Source organism: Spermophilus citellus (genome assembly GCF_964194105.1).
Source record: "Spermophilus citellus genome assembly, chromosome: 15".
NCBI classification, from domain to species: domain Eukaryota; kingdom Metazoa; phylum Chordata; class Mammalia; order Rodentia; family Sciuridae; genus Spermophilus; species Spermophilus citellus.
In genome coordinates, this window is record NC_138195.1 from 64237414 (window position 1) to 64253918 (window position 16505).

Sequence of the window (16505 nt, forward strand, 5' to 3'; positions counted from 1 at the left end):
CACTTGCAATGTGGTTTCCATTAAACCTTATTATTTATATAACCCCCAAGGTCACGAAAACCTGACCTCCGATTCCTTCAAAGAGCTTATAAACTAGGACATGTGAAACGTAAGGAGCCATGATGTGTGGGAAAACTGCCTATACATACAGCAGTTGTTTTCTTTACTTCTTTTTGTTTTGTTTTCTCCCTCTATCTATACTTAACCCTTATTCTAGGCACAAAAAAAAAAAAAGTATTTGTTTGAGACTCCTAGCTTTTAGATCCAAGCCTGACCTACTCCTACTAAAATTAGATTTTCCCATGGGAAAACAATCTAATCATTTCACTAAATGCTAAATAAATCAATATATTGTAGTGGGAAAACGTAGTAGAAAATGCAACTTTCTTACAGAGCTACTCCCAAAATATTGTTTGTTTTGCTTTGCAATTTGTTAGACAATCAATCTGTCCCTATGGTAACCAACTTGAGGGAAAAAAAATTTGCACAGACGGGAGGCACTGTCCCTCTGAATTCATGGGAATGCTCTATGAAAAAGTGGGCTGTCTGGACTGGGAAAAGCACATCCTTTTGACCTACACATCCAGTTCTCAATGGTCTGCATGTCCGTCGCCTGTTATATTGTCTTCAACTTCCTCTTTCAAGCTGCCTATTTTTTGAATGCCCACAAGAAGTTAATCAGAAGAGAGCTAGGCTGGGTCCAGGGAATATAAGTGTGTGGTCATGTACCTACAGGCCCACATTTGAAAATCATATCAGTATTATTTACACAACCCCAGCAGCAATGGGATTCTTTTGTTCTCTGGATTAGTCAGATATTCCTCACAGCAAGAGGCACATTTTTGTCCCATAGATGATCTAGCATGAAATATGCATTTTTAACTGTTTTCTAAGGGACCTTTATTGTGAAATGAAGATTCAGTGTCCTTGGGGCAGTGATTTTCAAAATAGAAGGCTGTTAAGGGGCCTCAGCTGCTGACAATGAGATGAGCAAGCCACAGGGTAGGAAGGGTGGGAATCCTGGATACCCTGCCCCACTCCTTGAAGTGCATCCCTTCTATGGGTTTTCTATGTTGGCCTTTCATTTGCACAGAGAATTCCAAATCAAAAGAAATTTGAAATCTGTTGTTCTATGGGAAATTTAAATGAATATATATTCATTTAAATATATATATATACACACACAGAGATGGGATATGATACATATGTGTGTGTATATATATATATACACACACACAAATGGGGTATATGTGTACCTATATACAAATATATCTCATTTGTATATCCATGTGTCTCATTTGTATATCCATATGTTGATACACATATGTAATATACATGCATGTGTACATATACACATATATAAGTACATACATACATATCTTTGCATGTCTACATATTTGTGAGTGTGTGTGTTTTCCTCCCAGGAAAATAAGCAAGTGTCAATGCCTTAGCTTTATTCCTACTTTATTATTTGACTTCCGTTTTCAAACTCCTTAACATTATACCCAAATTGAAATTATCACAGCTTTTGAATAAGGCACGAGAACCCTCCAAATATACTCACAGGTGTGATTAGACTGGTGTCAGATCCCTTTCACTCGGTTTCTAATCACTCTCCACTCTCCCTCAATCCTCCTAGTTACTTCCTATCATTTCTCTATGGAGCAGATGAAAAGTGAGAATAAGCCCTGTTCTTCTTACCTGGAATTCCCAACCCTGGTCTTCTAATTATACATGGAGGTCTTAAGGTCATGCAGCCTTTGATAAAGACAGTTAGTCTTTTCATGCTGAAAACCCATCTAATCTGTTGCTAGTTGCTAGGCATTCTTCCCAACCTGGCAGTCTTTCCCAGAGATGAAGCATCCTTGTGTCCTACCTGCCATATTACAATATTCAGCCCAAGACAGTGTACTTATAGACACTTTAGTTGTTGCCAGGAGCTGGTGGCCTCAGAATTCTAGGCCACAGACTATGATGTTTAATGGGAAGAACCTAGCAAGTATCCCACACAAAAAAAAAAATATTAAAATAAAAAGCATTCCACTATCTGAACTTTGTTGCAGAAACTTTTGTGGCTATTAAACCCAAATAATGGATTTCTGTCACATGGAAATAGTTATATAGATTCTCAAATAAGTAGGTCCATTCATAGATATATCAGCCTCTTGGCTTCTATTACCTTTCCATCAGGTGGTAATTGTTTAAGGTATTCAACAGGTAGAGTCACGAAGGAAGATGAGAAGGTTGCTTCAAACAGATAATACAAAGCTCAACCCAATCAAGCACATGTGTTGGGAGCCCTGCTTACAGTTTTAGAGCTAGGACAGCCAAAGGGTATCACCTGATCTGATTCATTGGTGGTGTTTCCTTCAGTACTTTACTGAAGAGCTTGTGAGCCTAGGGGCAGTTGGGCTGAATACTTTTTCATATTTTTTATTGGTGCATTATTGCCAAGTATAATCGTGGAATTTGTTGTTACATATTCATACATAAGTGTGCCAAAATCAATAACTGGTATCTGCTATGTATGTGGAAGAGAGGAATTTATTTCTTCTCCAGATGTGTTGCCTATCTTTGGGTTTATATAGGCAAATTCTTGATAATTCCTTTCTTCTATTCTTCTGACTACATTTTCATAGCAAAGAAGTTTCCACATTGCTAAATTTGGGTCTTAATGGAGAATATTTCATACAGATTGGCTTCATGTAAATGTTTACTCTGCTCAGTAAGGAATTGGTGGTTTTAATTCTTCTAGGCTAAATCTAACCATATAGAGCTCTTGCTGGGCTGTCTAATTTCAAGATGTGCTGTTTCAAGGAATCAAAGGTGCAAAAGGCAGAGAAAGAAAGAAAGAAAGAAAAAGTTTATATGTTTTTGCTCTCAAATTGATCTTTGAATAATATTCAGCTCTGGTAAATGTTCTTACCTTAATCTATTCTAAAGGCAAAAGGCAGAGAAAGAAAGAAAGAAAAAGTTTATATGTTTTTGCTCTCAAATTGATCTTTGAATAATATTCAGCTCTGGTAAATGTTCTTACCTTAATCTGTTCTCTCCATTCCCTAACCCAGATTAATTGTGGACTTTGTCCAAGGTACAATAATTATTTTAGATTTTATACCCTTCTGTTTTATCCCTGAGTACAAACACTGACTGATTTGTAAACTGTATGCTAGGTTCAATTTGAAGCTTTATCTCCAGGTGCTCATCTGGAGTGGATTCATTCATTACTCACACAGGTCCTCTTGCAAGGCTGTAGGAGCATAGAGCTGGACTGCTGGGATGGAGATGATGGGATGCCCATTATTTATCATGGACATACACTGACAACCAAGATTCCTTTCAAGGTAATGCTTCAGTACTTCCTTCAAGTAAAATCATGAAGAGATGTTATCTTCATCTATCTTTCAAATCAGCCATGTTACCAAATTACATTTTAGATCATGGATTCTCATGCTGGATCTGAATGAATATTTCTCAAAAATGTTTGCAATATTGTGTAGAGTGTGCACATGTTCATCTTCCTGGAATTTGATCTAGAACTCTTATTGATTCTTCTTTAACCAAAATTTAGTAACTATTACTTTACATTAGTTAGGATGTAGTGATATTATTGCAATTCTTCATGATATGATGATATATAAAGGCAGGATATATTCTCTTGCTATGAGAATTAAAGGACAATTTGCCCTTGTATCCTTCTGACAAAAGCCAATATTGTCAGAAGGATACAATTAAATAATTAACATCATAAAGTAAGGAGAATAATTTCCCCCTGAGAAGATTGGTCACCCAAGAAGACTGATCTCATGGATTATTAGTTCAAATTCTGGGTAGCATATTAGTTCACTTATGTAATTACTCATTTAGAGTGTTTTAGGCTGTGTAATATCATTTTTCTCTGAACTGTGGTCAGACTGGGAAGGAATATTATTATTTTCATCTTTATGTACAAATAGTAACTGAAATGCATTTTCTCTTTAACTCATTTTCCTATTTATCACTCTTAAAACTCTTGTACTGTATAGATGGGAAAATGAGTTGATAACTAAGTTTGTAGACACACATGAATAGATATAATATGTATATTTTTGCCCCCGAAAAATTAACTTCTTGGTTCATAACCCACTTCAATCTAATGTATGAAATATGATATGTCAAGAGCTTTGTAATGTTGTGAACAACCAATAAAAAAAAGGATTAAAAGAAAAAAAATTAACTTCTTAAAGTATCTCATAGGTGATGCTAAAACTAAAAAGTGTCTGGGGGGATATGTGTACATTATATGAAAATACTGTGCCATTTTATATAAGAGACTAGAGTATCTCACAGATTTCAGTGTCTGCAGGGTCCTGGAATCAACCCCCTGCAGATACTGAGGGATAACTGTACATATAAAAGGATGAAAATCACCTTTGTCCAGAGTCTGCTGAATGCAACAATTCAGATGCTTTCTGGCTATGATGTAATATGTTGCTTTCTGACCACCCTGGACAAATAGATGACTGTTAAGAAACTGTTTTGGCTTTCATAGGATGTGGTTGAGGCCATTGATCGCAGCGCCTTCATCAACTCTGACCTGCCAATCATCATATCCATTGAGAACCACTGTTCATTGCCTCAGCAACGAAAAATGGCAGAAATTTTTAAGGTGAGCTCCCCGCTAGGAGGCAGGATGGTATCCTGGCCTTTGTCTTGCTTGTCTTTGGGCTTTCAATGGGACTCCTGTGGGCCACACCACAGCTGGACTTTGGCCATGAAACACATTCTACTAGGGGCCCACAGACCTGAGAAATGGGGCTTCCCTAGGAGCTTGGACCTCCTCTTGAATGGCCCCTCTTTTCAGCTATAGTGATATAAACTCTGTTCTCTGACTTTTTCCAGAAAACCTTGGGAGTTAAAAACAGACCAACTCTTACAACACCTCTAGTAACACAAGTCAGGGATGCCAGGATGTCACCTGTCAGTTATATGTGGAAAAACTGAAACTATTTTAAGTCAAATCTTTTTGTGACCTATACTACAATTCAGGGATTCAAGTTAGCACAGAGCCTAGACTAAGCAGAAATGTTGTATATTGACAGACAGCCTTCCTTATAAAAAGGAATTGTAACGCAGACAGATTTAGGAGACATATTCCATTAGCCTCCCCCCCTCTCCAGTGATAGAAGCATTTGGAAACATGGCTCTTAATGGGAGGGAGAGGCATCAACAGAGTAAAATGTCACCCAATATTAATGCTAACAAAAAATTTGGCCTTTCGTATTGCTTTGGCCTAAGATTTGATTTGTTCCTTTTAAATTAAAAAAAAATTCTAAGAATACAAATTGCCACATTTTTCTACCCTCACCCCAGTTGATCACTCTGTGTACCCTCCTTCCACCCACCTCCTGGAGAGACATTCTGCTGTAGAGAGCAATGCTCAAAAATCTTTGTGAAAATGGTGTCTGTGGTTCTTTATCCTATGTGGGGGCAAATTTTCCCTATTACCTTCTGTCTTTGCCCTCACTTCCCGTCCCCTCCAAGGTTCATATACCTTTGACTTCTTATCCTCATCGGGAACAGACCACGTTCTACCACAGCCTCCAACTGAATCTGTTTTCTTCTTTAACACATCAGACCCCGGAACATTTCCCTGAATCTTAGAGCTGGCCCCAGCTGCACAGTGACCTAGATCTCATCCTGTCCTAAACACCTCCCTTCCTTCAGTAAGACACTGTGGAGGGAAAATAAACAACTCCTTTCCTCCTTCCTCTTCCGGGGATTTTTAAAACAATTCGGCCAGGCTGAATTATCTAGTACATTTAGGAAATCTAGACATATTTAGCCAGTGGAGACCAAAGACCTGGTGTGTTTTCCTTTGTTCCTTTTAGACTGTGTTTGGAGAAAAGCTGGTGGCTAAATTCTTATTTGAGACTGATTTCTCAGATGATCCAATGCTTCCCTCACCCGACCAACTTAGGAGGAAAGTACTTCTTAAAAACAAGAAGCTAAAGGCCCATCAGACGCCCGTGGACATCTTAAAGCAAAAGGTACCCTCTTAAGCAGGATATGAATGTGCTGTATGCTCAGAACAAAGAAATTGTCATTTGAACCTTTCTGAGGACCTGCTGGATAATCAGTTTTTGAACACTGAGTTCCCTTAAATGTTGTATTTGCTTTTTGCCTTTCCATTTCCAATAAATTCTCTCATCCCACTTACCTGAAACTTTTCTTGTGGAATTGTTCCCATATAGAATGTAACACTGTGCTTTAATTTATTCTGAGTGGGTTCAGAGCTGTCAGTCCCAGGCATTGCCATAGTCCCTATTTAGAGAGAGCCCTCTTTAGGGAGAGCTCTGGGGCTTGGGGTCTGTAGTGGAAGCCTCATAGCCCTGTGATCCCAGTGTATCATGGTGGCATGTTGACTTCTACTCCTGTCTCACCCACAGAGATCTGGGCCAAAGTCCCACACCCCAGCCTGTGGATCTGTGTAGAAGTTCAAGTTCAGGACACTGGATTCATAAGCCAGGCTGCACCCGTTTGTCCCTCAGAGTAACAACTGCCAAAAAGTACTTGTCCTGTTTGAGAGGGCGCTGTTGGCCCTAAAACATTACTTTTGAAACTTACAGCAACCAAGAGTTGCCGTGTGAATCAGCCCCACACAAGAGCCGGACTGCTACAACCCAGGAGGCAGGACATTCAGAGCCCAAACTAGAGTGTAGCCTAAAGTTTTGATTTTCTGTGTCACCACCTCCAAGTCTCCCAGCCCAATTCCAGTCCTGCTTTGGTGGTTTCCAGAAAACAGAGAATTCAGTGACAATGAATTTGGAATCTTCTCCTCATTCATTAATACAAAATGTCAAGTCAAAGGGAGTCAAGTGTCTAGTCGGATTTAGTTAAATAGTCACCTTGGTATAATTATCAACCCTTCTCAAAGCCTTAATTTGTAGACCTTACAAACAAGGTCCGAGTTTAAAGCCTGAATGATACGCAACATGATATTGCAGGAAGAAAATACTAAGTGGTAAGCTAAAATACAAGGTTCTAGTCACTGTGTCACAAATCAGCCATGTGACCATGGGCCAGTTAATCTTTCTGTGCCTCAATTTCTTCATCTGTAAAATGGGAATCTTATGGTAACTGGCCTTAAAGAACCCTTCTAGCACTAAATTCCCATAGAATCTCTCCCAAGGTGAACTGTAAGACCCCTGTCAGAATTGGAGACCATTTTTTGAGCATCTTATTATCCCATGTTTCAGTCTCCATTTCCAGGGTTTTTTTTTACCATTCTGGAACATTAGTGCTTTTCAGAGTGGTCCCTGGAACATCCTGTTACTTGCTGTCCTAATAAACCCCAAGGAGCTCCCAGATCGTTCCACTTACCCACTGAGAGTCCAGGTAGCCTAAAGTCCAGGCTGAGCGGGAGATTTGTGTTATATTACCTCCTGACCTCAAGAAACCCTTATTGTTTTAGATGGCTTCACAGTGGGAAAGGAAAAAGTGAAGCCAGAGGAAACATCATCTTTAAACCTACCCCTCGGAGCTGGCACATGACTGTAGTTCCAGTGGCGCAGGAGGCTGAGGCAGGAGGATTATAAGTTCAAAACCAGCCTCAGCAACTTAGTGAGACCCTAAGCAACTTAGCAATACCCTGACTCAAAATGAAAAATAAGGTCTGGGGTTGTGGCTCAGTGGTACAGCGATTGTGTAGCATGTGGGAGGTACTGGGTTAGATTCTCAGCACCACATATAAGTAAGTAAAATAAAGGTCTATTGACAACTTAAAAATTTTTAAATAAAAAATAAAAAGGGCAGGGGATGTAGCTCAGTGATTAAGTACCCCCAGGTCTATCCTCTAGTAACACCACCCACCTCCCAAAAAAAAAACCCACACTCCTGGGCACAAAAGTGAATGTGTCCAGAAAGGACCTCAACCAATCCATCCTAACAGATCAGTACTGATCAGGTTTTCCCTAATTGGAGTGACTTAAAATTATCTTGGATCCTCTGGGCCTGTGGCCTTCAAACTCTTTTGCTTAAGTATCATGTGTTACAAACTATGTATTTCTCTCAATAATTTCTTTCCTTTCGTGTGCTTTTATGATATTACATATTTTATCACAAGTTTAAACAGTTACAAAACATTTATGTCTTAACATTATTTATCATATACACACATATCTTTACATATATACTTTTACAAATATGATACACAAAATAGTTCTCATGGTTAAATCAATGGATCTTATCAGACAGATTTATTTTCTGTCAGAAAAAAAAATCTGAATTTGTTTTTAAATTCAAATACACATTGTAATATCATCCCCATGATGACCATCTTGACCTTGAATTTTGATTCTGAGAAGAGAACAGGAAGGGAAGGAGGGTACAAGGGAGGAATGTGGAGTCTTAATCATGTTCACTGCCCTGATGAAATAAGGTCCTCCCAACCCTTCTGGCATCTCAGAACTTTCTCTCAGGAGCGCTACATTCTCCGGTGCCCCTTTTATTTCACCTTGGGCATTACACTGCGATAGTTGTGGGGTGAGAGTTCAGCCTCTCTCATGTAAGACAGGAAAAGATCAGTAGTGAAAAAGAGAGGTGGGAAGAGAGAAGTAGTCAACTATCTGCTTATTTTGTTGCAAGACTTTTTTTTTTTTAACAGAGGATTGAACCCAGGTGCATTTTAATACTGAGCCACACCTTCAGTCCTTATTTTATTTCAGGACACAGTCTCACTAAGTTGCTGAAACTGACCATGAACTTGCCATCCTCCCACCTCAGACTCTGGAGTTGCAGGCATTACAGGCATGCACCCCTGCACCTAGTTAGGCAGGCCTATTTTTACAAGGGTATATATATATATATATATATATATATATATATATATATATATATATATATATATATATATACTTACTCCTTTAAAAATATCTGGATTCGCATATCCCTAGAAGTCTTGGTGTGCTCTAGAAGTGCACATTTCCCAACCAAAGTCCACATACAACCCTAGACCAAAAGTTACACAATCAGTCACCTTCTGGTGCCCAAGCAGGAAATATCAGTGTGAGGAGCCAGCTGAATATGTAACTACTGGAGGTGGTGAGGCAAGTCTCCCAAAATGAACAGCTCTAATTCAATTGATTTTCCAGTCTTTTTGAGCTGAGGGTGTAGAGCAATTGTAGAACACTTGCTTAGCCCATGTGAAGCCCTGGGTTCAATTTTCAGCACTACATAAATAAATAAATGCATTTTAAATGCTGTACCCTCTGGACATGATAGTGTGAGCCAGTGGTCCCAGTTCCTTGGGATGCTGAGGCAGGAGGATCCCTTGAGTTAGGGCAAGCCTAGCAACATAGTGAAATCCTTTCTCTTAAAAAATAAGAAGAAAACAAGTTGCTGCACCAGAGTCTGGTCTGGAGGGGAAGTTGGCCCAAGAACCACCAGTTTGAGACCTCCAACAGGGGCACTTTCATCCAGACCTGCACTCTCAAAACTGCCGCAGGAGACTTGGCATTTGGTTGGGTTCCAGACCCTACAAGACCTGCACCAAAAAGCCTGGTTATAAAGTCACTGAAGTAAAATGTTGACGTATGCACTCAACCACCCTTCCTCCCAAGCGCCACCTAGCAGTAGGTGTTGTTTCTTTCTTAGCACCATTCCCCCAGGCTATTCTCCGGAGACTGCAGCCTGGAGAACAGGTGGAGCTGCCCTGGCTGTGTGAGACATTCAGGCCACTGTCTTCCAGATGTATTTGGATGCCCTTGCCTTTCCCATTGTCACACAGTCATTTGCAGCTACCTCAGGCTTCCATCCCACTAATGATAAGTCACGTTGTTATGGAAGTGTTCTTCATGTTGAGCCCAAATCTTCCTTCCTGTTTCTCCTTCTCATTGACCCTACCTCGTCTCCCGGCACCTGTGCAGACTAATTTCATATTTAGGAAGCCATCAGGTATGTTCCTATGAACTTTTCTCTTCTCCAAGCTAAATGTCTGTGTCAACTGCTTTATACAGGATGTGGCCGCTAAGACTCTTTGAATAAGAACATTTGGGGTATTGTTAAATTTATGGATATTCTTGAATTTACCAATCTTAAAATGGGATTTCCAAAACTAAGTCAGTACTCATGATGGGAGTCTGATGGCATGAGAACAGTGACCGCCCTTATTCTGAATTTTAAACCACAGTTTCTACAACCTTAAACTATTCTTGATTTTTAAATTCTTCATTGCACACGGCGTTCATATTGAGTTTGTGCAAAAGAAAAGCAGTTCCTTCTTTTTCACACAGGCTATTCTTGTGCCTGATACCTCAATATTTCCAGGTTTATAGTAAATTTTAACCTCTTTAGAGGAGAATCTAATATTTACCTCCATAAAATTGGCTATTCCTGCTTTGGTATGTTATTGCAGCCTACAAAGTTCTTTTCAGTTTTGTTTCTGTCATCTGGTGTATTTATTAGCAGATTTCTAAACTGTCTTCATCTCAAGTGCCCTTTGGTCCACAACCCCAGGTCCTTCCAAAAGAGCCACCTGAATTCAGAGTGGTTGTTGCTCCTGTCCGATGCTCTCCTCTCTTGCAGCCCAAGTTGCTCCAGATTGTGATTCAGCTTCTTTATTTATAGAATGGAAAACTGAAGCCTGGCCATTTGTGTAACTTTCTCAAAGCCACCCAGTTGTAATGGTAGAGCTAGGACTCAGACTTGGGTCTTCAGACAGGACTTTTCAAAGGTAATACAGACGTCAGGATGCAGTGATAGGATTCACTGAGGCACTTTAAAAAGCAAATTTGAAGGTTCCAAATTTCACCCGCAAAAATATGAATTTGGAGAAGAAAGCCCAAGCCATCTATTTATTGAAAAATAATTCTTGCCAGACACGATGGCACACGTCTATAATCCCAGCAGCTTGGGAGGCTGAGGCAGGAGGATCACAAGTTCAAAACCAGCCTCAGCAACTTACTGAGGGCCTAAGCAACTTAGTAAGATTCTTGTCTCAAAATAAAAAATAAAAAGGGCTGGGGATGTGGCTCAATGGTTAAGTGCCCCTGGGTCCAATTCCTGGTACCAAAAGAAAAGAAAAAGAATTCTTATCTCTTGGAAGTTTGAGAAACACTACTTACCTGCTGTTTTCTTCAGAGTGAGTTACCTGTCCAAAAGGCTAAGGCAGTCACTATGCAGGAGACTTTTTCTTGGAAACATGGGTCCACTCTTTCCAAACCCCTCTTTATTTTCTAAGTTCTCACAAACCAACTAATTAGTAATCTATCCTGGAACATTGTCAAGTGTCACCTTGACATTGCCCACAGTATGATTTCCTCAACTCACCTCTTCCTCACTTTGGATATGAGATGATGTTATCCCATCCCAATTGTCTAGGATTCACAGCCACCACGATGATCTCCCAGCAAGTACTGACCAGGATTCAACAGTCACACCCTCAGACCCTTTTTTTCAGTTACCGGGCACGTTGTGAGTCTAGACCAGATGCGCTGACCACACATGAGGTCAGGTGAAGCCGACAGCTCCAGCAAGCTTCTAACCTTTCAATTAGAAGATGTGGGTCATTTCCATGCAAAGAACTCACCAACAATGACAATGAATTGACTCCGGGCAGGATTTCTAGATCCCAGATTCTGCCTCAGGCTGTTCCTGAGGCCTCCTGACTACATCCTACAGAATTCTCTAAGAGTCTTACCATGTGTCCTACACTCCAGTTCCCTAAATTCAAAAGTTCTTTCTTTATTGATGGCTGGCTCTGTGCCAGGTGCCAGAACAGAAAAGAGTGAGACATGGCTCTTGCCTGGCCCCATAGGAGCAGTCTCCTCATCTGAGCCCAAGCTCAAATCCTCTAATCCATATCTGAGCTGCTTTTATGCAAGGATTCGGTTCTACCACGCGGCCTGCACAGTGGTTTCATTAATGAGGTTCTGGCATTAAGTTAGTTAGAAGAGATCAAAATAAAACACACAGACAGTACCTTATTTTACATTGCTAGGTCCGAGACGGCTCGCCTCCCTGATTCCCGCCTCCAGCCGCCCAGCAGGGCAGCGAGGATTACTCTGGGCTAGCAGGAGAGAGAGAGAGCGAACACGCCGGGGAGTAGCCTTTTATTTGGGGGACAAGAGATTCAGGGGAGAATTCCATCCAATGAAGGTTGAGGGGGGGCTGCACTCCAAGGTCAGGGTCAGTGATTGGGTCTCCGGGGTCAGTGGTCACGCACACCCCCACACGGATGGGCTCTCTCATCAGGAAAGGGTCGGGATAACTCCGACACAGCCAGAGTGCCTCAGGCCCTTAACGGGAGTCACCCAATCACGGTCAGAATGGCTCCCCACATTCGGTCTTTCTTTTTCTGCCTCAGAATAAGTAGACTATTGCAAAGGAGGAGGGCATCCGCTCTTGGCTAGCTGGTCAGCCACCTCTTCCATGCTTCCTGCCCCCTGGAAGTATTCAAGAATTTCAGGGCCTTGGCTCACAGCTTCCCGACACTGCTGTTTGTAGTCCTTGGGTAGCATCCTTCCTCCACATGGTTCTGACACTTTTCTGCAGGAGGGTCTGCCAGGCCCTGTGCATCATCATTCCCACCCAGAACTTGGCCTTAGCCAAGTGCATCAAGTCAGGCCTTTTCTCTTATCAGTGATACACACTCTTGCTTTTGTGGCTCACTTGTGCCTAGAACAGAATTCCCTAAGTTCTGAAGAGCACTGGTCCTATTAGACACTCTGAGAAAAAGAAAGGATGAAAGCAAAGGAGGGAAAGAAGGATACAGGGAAAGAGAGGGAGGAAGAAAGTAGATTGATTCCCGGGTTAAATAAGCATGAGAACTGCTGCTCTGGAAATCTTGGAAGAATCACAATGTCCTTTAGCATATTAAATAAAGGCTATGGGAAGCCCTGGAGTGGGAACGTGTTTTGGTTTGGTTAAGCTACCGTTTCCAAACTTTCACTGTGTTTTGTGGTTACTGAATTGTCAGTTTTTCCGTATCAGCTATTAACACCCACAGAACTCTATAAAACCCATTTTGAGAAATCCTGGCCTAGACAATATCCAATTATCTGGCATGGACTGCATTGTAAAACATTATATCTGGATATAGACAATAGCCACACTCTATCTTCCTTCAAATATCATTTTATAAAATATCACCATATTTTATAAAATGTAGAGAATCATTTGAAAACATACAAAATTCCAGGGCCAAATATAACCTTTCTTACAGGAATTCTTAACCTTGATAATACCCACAGTTAGAACTCAGGGGGCTCTTGGATGCAAGTGGAAGCATTTTACATCTTTCATTTTACTAACCTCTAGCTGAAATTTAGCATTTCCTCTGATTATAAACATCAGAACAAACCACTACAAGTGTTGGCAGCACCCTGTCTTTGTTAACAGTAGAGAGGACAGATTTTTTTTTTTCAGATAACTTCATGGTCATCACTAACATCACCAAGAATTATTTATGCTCATCATATTTTCAAAAACATCACTTCACCTACCACTATATGTTTTCTACTGTGTTAATGAAGAAATGCATACAACTGTAGTCCTAGCTCCTTGGGGAAACTGAGCCCAGGAATTTAAGGCCAGACTGGGCATTGTAGCAAGACTCCCTCTCACAAAAAAGGATGGAGGCTGCATGTGGAGCTCAGTGGTAGAGCACTTGCCTAGCACACATGAGGCCCTGTTTTCATCCCCGGCACTGCAAAAAAATAAATAAGTAAATAAGAAAAGAGCGCATTTATCCTCACAGCACAAAATTTGTTTTTCAACCCTTTGACAACTCTATTCAACACTATTTAATTCCTTTGTAATCATTTCATTTTCTGCATCTAAAACATCATTCTGAGAAGGGATTCTACTTCACCAGACTGCCAGGAGGATTTGTGACACACAAATGGATCAAGAACCCCTGCTGTGTTAACATATAACATCTTTTCTTTCACTAATATCATGATATATAATTATACTTTGTACATATATAGAACAAGTACACAATTATATAATTATATGAATACATACATTTATGCAAGTATAAATATATGTATATATGTATAAATACAATATACACAAAATTCCGTGTTCTTTAGTCAATAAATGACCTCCCTCCCCACAAAACATCAAATTTCCCAAAGTTTCTAAGCCTGTTTTTTTTAATCTGATTTGCAGTTTGGATAAAGTCTGTTGAAAAAGAGCTTTCTTCAAACTGGCAACGCTTCTTTTGATCTTTGCCCATAGAGATCCTAATATTGTTCTTAAGGTCAGAGGACTCTTCATATTATTTTAAGAAGGAAAAATAAAAAGTGAGGGGGATGGGTCTTAGCAGAGACGGACTGTTCCAGAATTGATGGGTTGTTTCACATCTTCAGTCATTAAGGATGGATCCTGGGTTTTCAAGGCACCAAAGTTTTCTCTCAGAGGATTTGCTCCAGGAGCCTAGGGAGCTGGGCACTACACCCAGGTGCCTTGTGATCCTTTCTAAAAGCTCCAGTATTCTTCCTGTAAGAATGTTGACATTTGTCCAAGTTTTGACATTGCATTTCAAATGGTTTTGTTCCTCTCTCAAATGAATCAAAATAGGGTAATCCACTTTTAATTGCTGTAGTAAGCCTTAGGTGGTAGTTTTGACAGTTCTAAGTGAAAGTTCAGTTGGTTGGCATGTTTAGTATTTAATTATTTCTTTCTTACAGGCTCATCAGTTAGCATCCATGCAAGCACAGGCTTATAATGGTGGGAATGCCAATCCCCCACCTGCCAATAATGAGGAAGAGGAAGATGAAGAGGATGAATATGATTATGACTATGAATCCCTTTCTGATGGTAAGAGAAACAAGAGTCCAATGCTGTGTGTAAAGGAAAACTTGAATGATTTTCCTTTTCTCTCACACCCCATCTCATATAAGTCTGGAGTTCTATAGATCAAGAATACAAATTTTATAATATTGTCTGAAAGTTTCTGATTCCAGTAACCTAGTGAGCAGCAAGGAAGGAAAGTGATTTATTCTGTCAGCCATCATGACCACAACCCAGAGAAGAGGATGGTGCAGGGAGCACATTCCTAGAGAAAGAGAATTGTAGCAGAGAAATTCACTTCCACCCTCTTCATTTCTGATGTGGCTGAGGCTCTGGGCAGTTTCTCCTCCACTGCCAATAGGGGGCAGCATCACCACTCCATGCTGTCTCTCTCATTTCGACTCAAGACTTTTCTAGGATGATAGAAATAAAAGCACCTCATTCCCCTTCCCTTCCTGGTTCTCAGATTACTAAACCAACAAGACATTTCCTTCTGGCCCCACCAAAGGGAGGGGGTGGACATGAGGGATGGCTAATGACATAATACCAAAAAAGTCAAATGAATGATGTTACCCACAGGTTACCAGTAAAGGACTTTACTCATGTAAGAATTAGGTTTCAAGTGTTTCATTTGCTCTAAATTAGTGCCATTTGCTAGAGATGACAAAATGTTTTCTCGGACGCCTTTGCTGATATATAACTGTTTCGTTTGGTGTCTTCTGAAAGAAAGCAATACAGTAATGAGAAAATGCCAAGGTTCCTACTTATATAAACATTATATATGTAGCATATGTTGTTTCTCCATTGACTAATTGTTTTGCTAAGTATATAGGTAGCCCCAGAATACTGTCCACTTAACTACTGGCATGACGACTCAGCCACCTTCCTCTCAATATCTGCTCCTCACTCTCAGGTGGTCTCCAATCATGTTTCAGTTCCATGAGCCTCCATCACTGATGACAGTCCTGTCTTTTTCTGACCCAAAATATAATATCAGGCTGCAACCATTTAATATTTGTTCTTCATAATAGTTGTTTGTTTCCTAACATCAACTAGAAGCCAGTTTACTTGACCCAAAACTCCATGAGATAATAAAAGGGTCACAACTAACCAGATATAAAAAGGGAGAAAATTGAAAGGAGTCAAAAGCAACTTATTTACAGCCTGTTCCTGAAAAGTGATGGAAATGTGGACATTTTTATGTAGACTTATTCTTCCCCATGGACTTTTATTACAGTTGTGGTAATGTCCCATAGAAGAAAAATTGATACAGATATGAAATGAAAACCACAATGAAGAAATCAATCAATGCAGATGTTATTTAACCCTGTAAGAAACTAGTCTAGTGGAAAACACATTCACTCTCCATCATAAATTACTCCTGTGCACTTTCTGTACTTTTGAGAATAGGAAAGAAGAAGGCTTTTTACAATCATTATTATTATAGGCATTTTTTATTTGCAAATGACAAAATGAACAGGTGGAAGAAGGATCTATTTTTTTTTCAATTAGAGTAAAATTTAATCCTACCCCACTAAATTTCTAAGATAGTTGTATGTATTTTTTTAATAAAGTTAACATCTTTTATTTAAAAGTTTTTTTGTAGTTGTAGACAGGCAGGATGCCTTTATTTTATTTATTTTTGTATGCAGTGCTAAGGATCGAACCCAGGGCCTCACACATGCTAGGCAAGTGCTCTGCCACTAAGCCACAGCCTCAGCCCTGTATTT

General features: G+C 40.0%; 1 protein-coding gene across 6 annotated transcripts in view; it reads left to right on the forward strand.

Annotated features, from left to right (window-relative positions):
* Positions 1-16505, forward strand: part of PLCE1 (phospholipase C epsilon 1) — a 289115-nt gene that overhangs the window by 234024 nt on the left and 38586 nt on the right. For all 6 annotated transcript variants that reach the window (XM_081267709.1, XM_081267706.1, XM_081267708.1 and 3 more), the window contains 4 exons: positions 3237-3344; positions 4532-4648; positions 5871-6029; positions 14673-14802. In XM_081267709.1, the coding sequence (XP_081123835.1) occupies positions 3237-3344; positions 4532-4648; positions 5871-6029; positions 14673-14802 (514 nt within the window). The remainder of the gene's footprint in view (positions 1-3236; positions 3345-4531; positions 4649-5870; positions 6030-14672; positions 14803-16505) is intronic.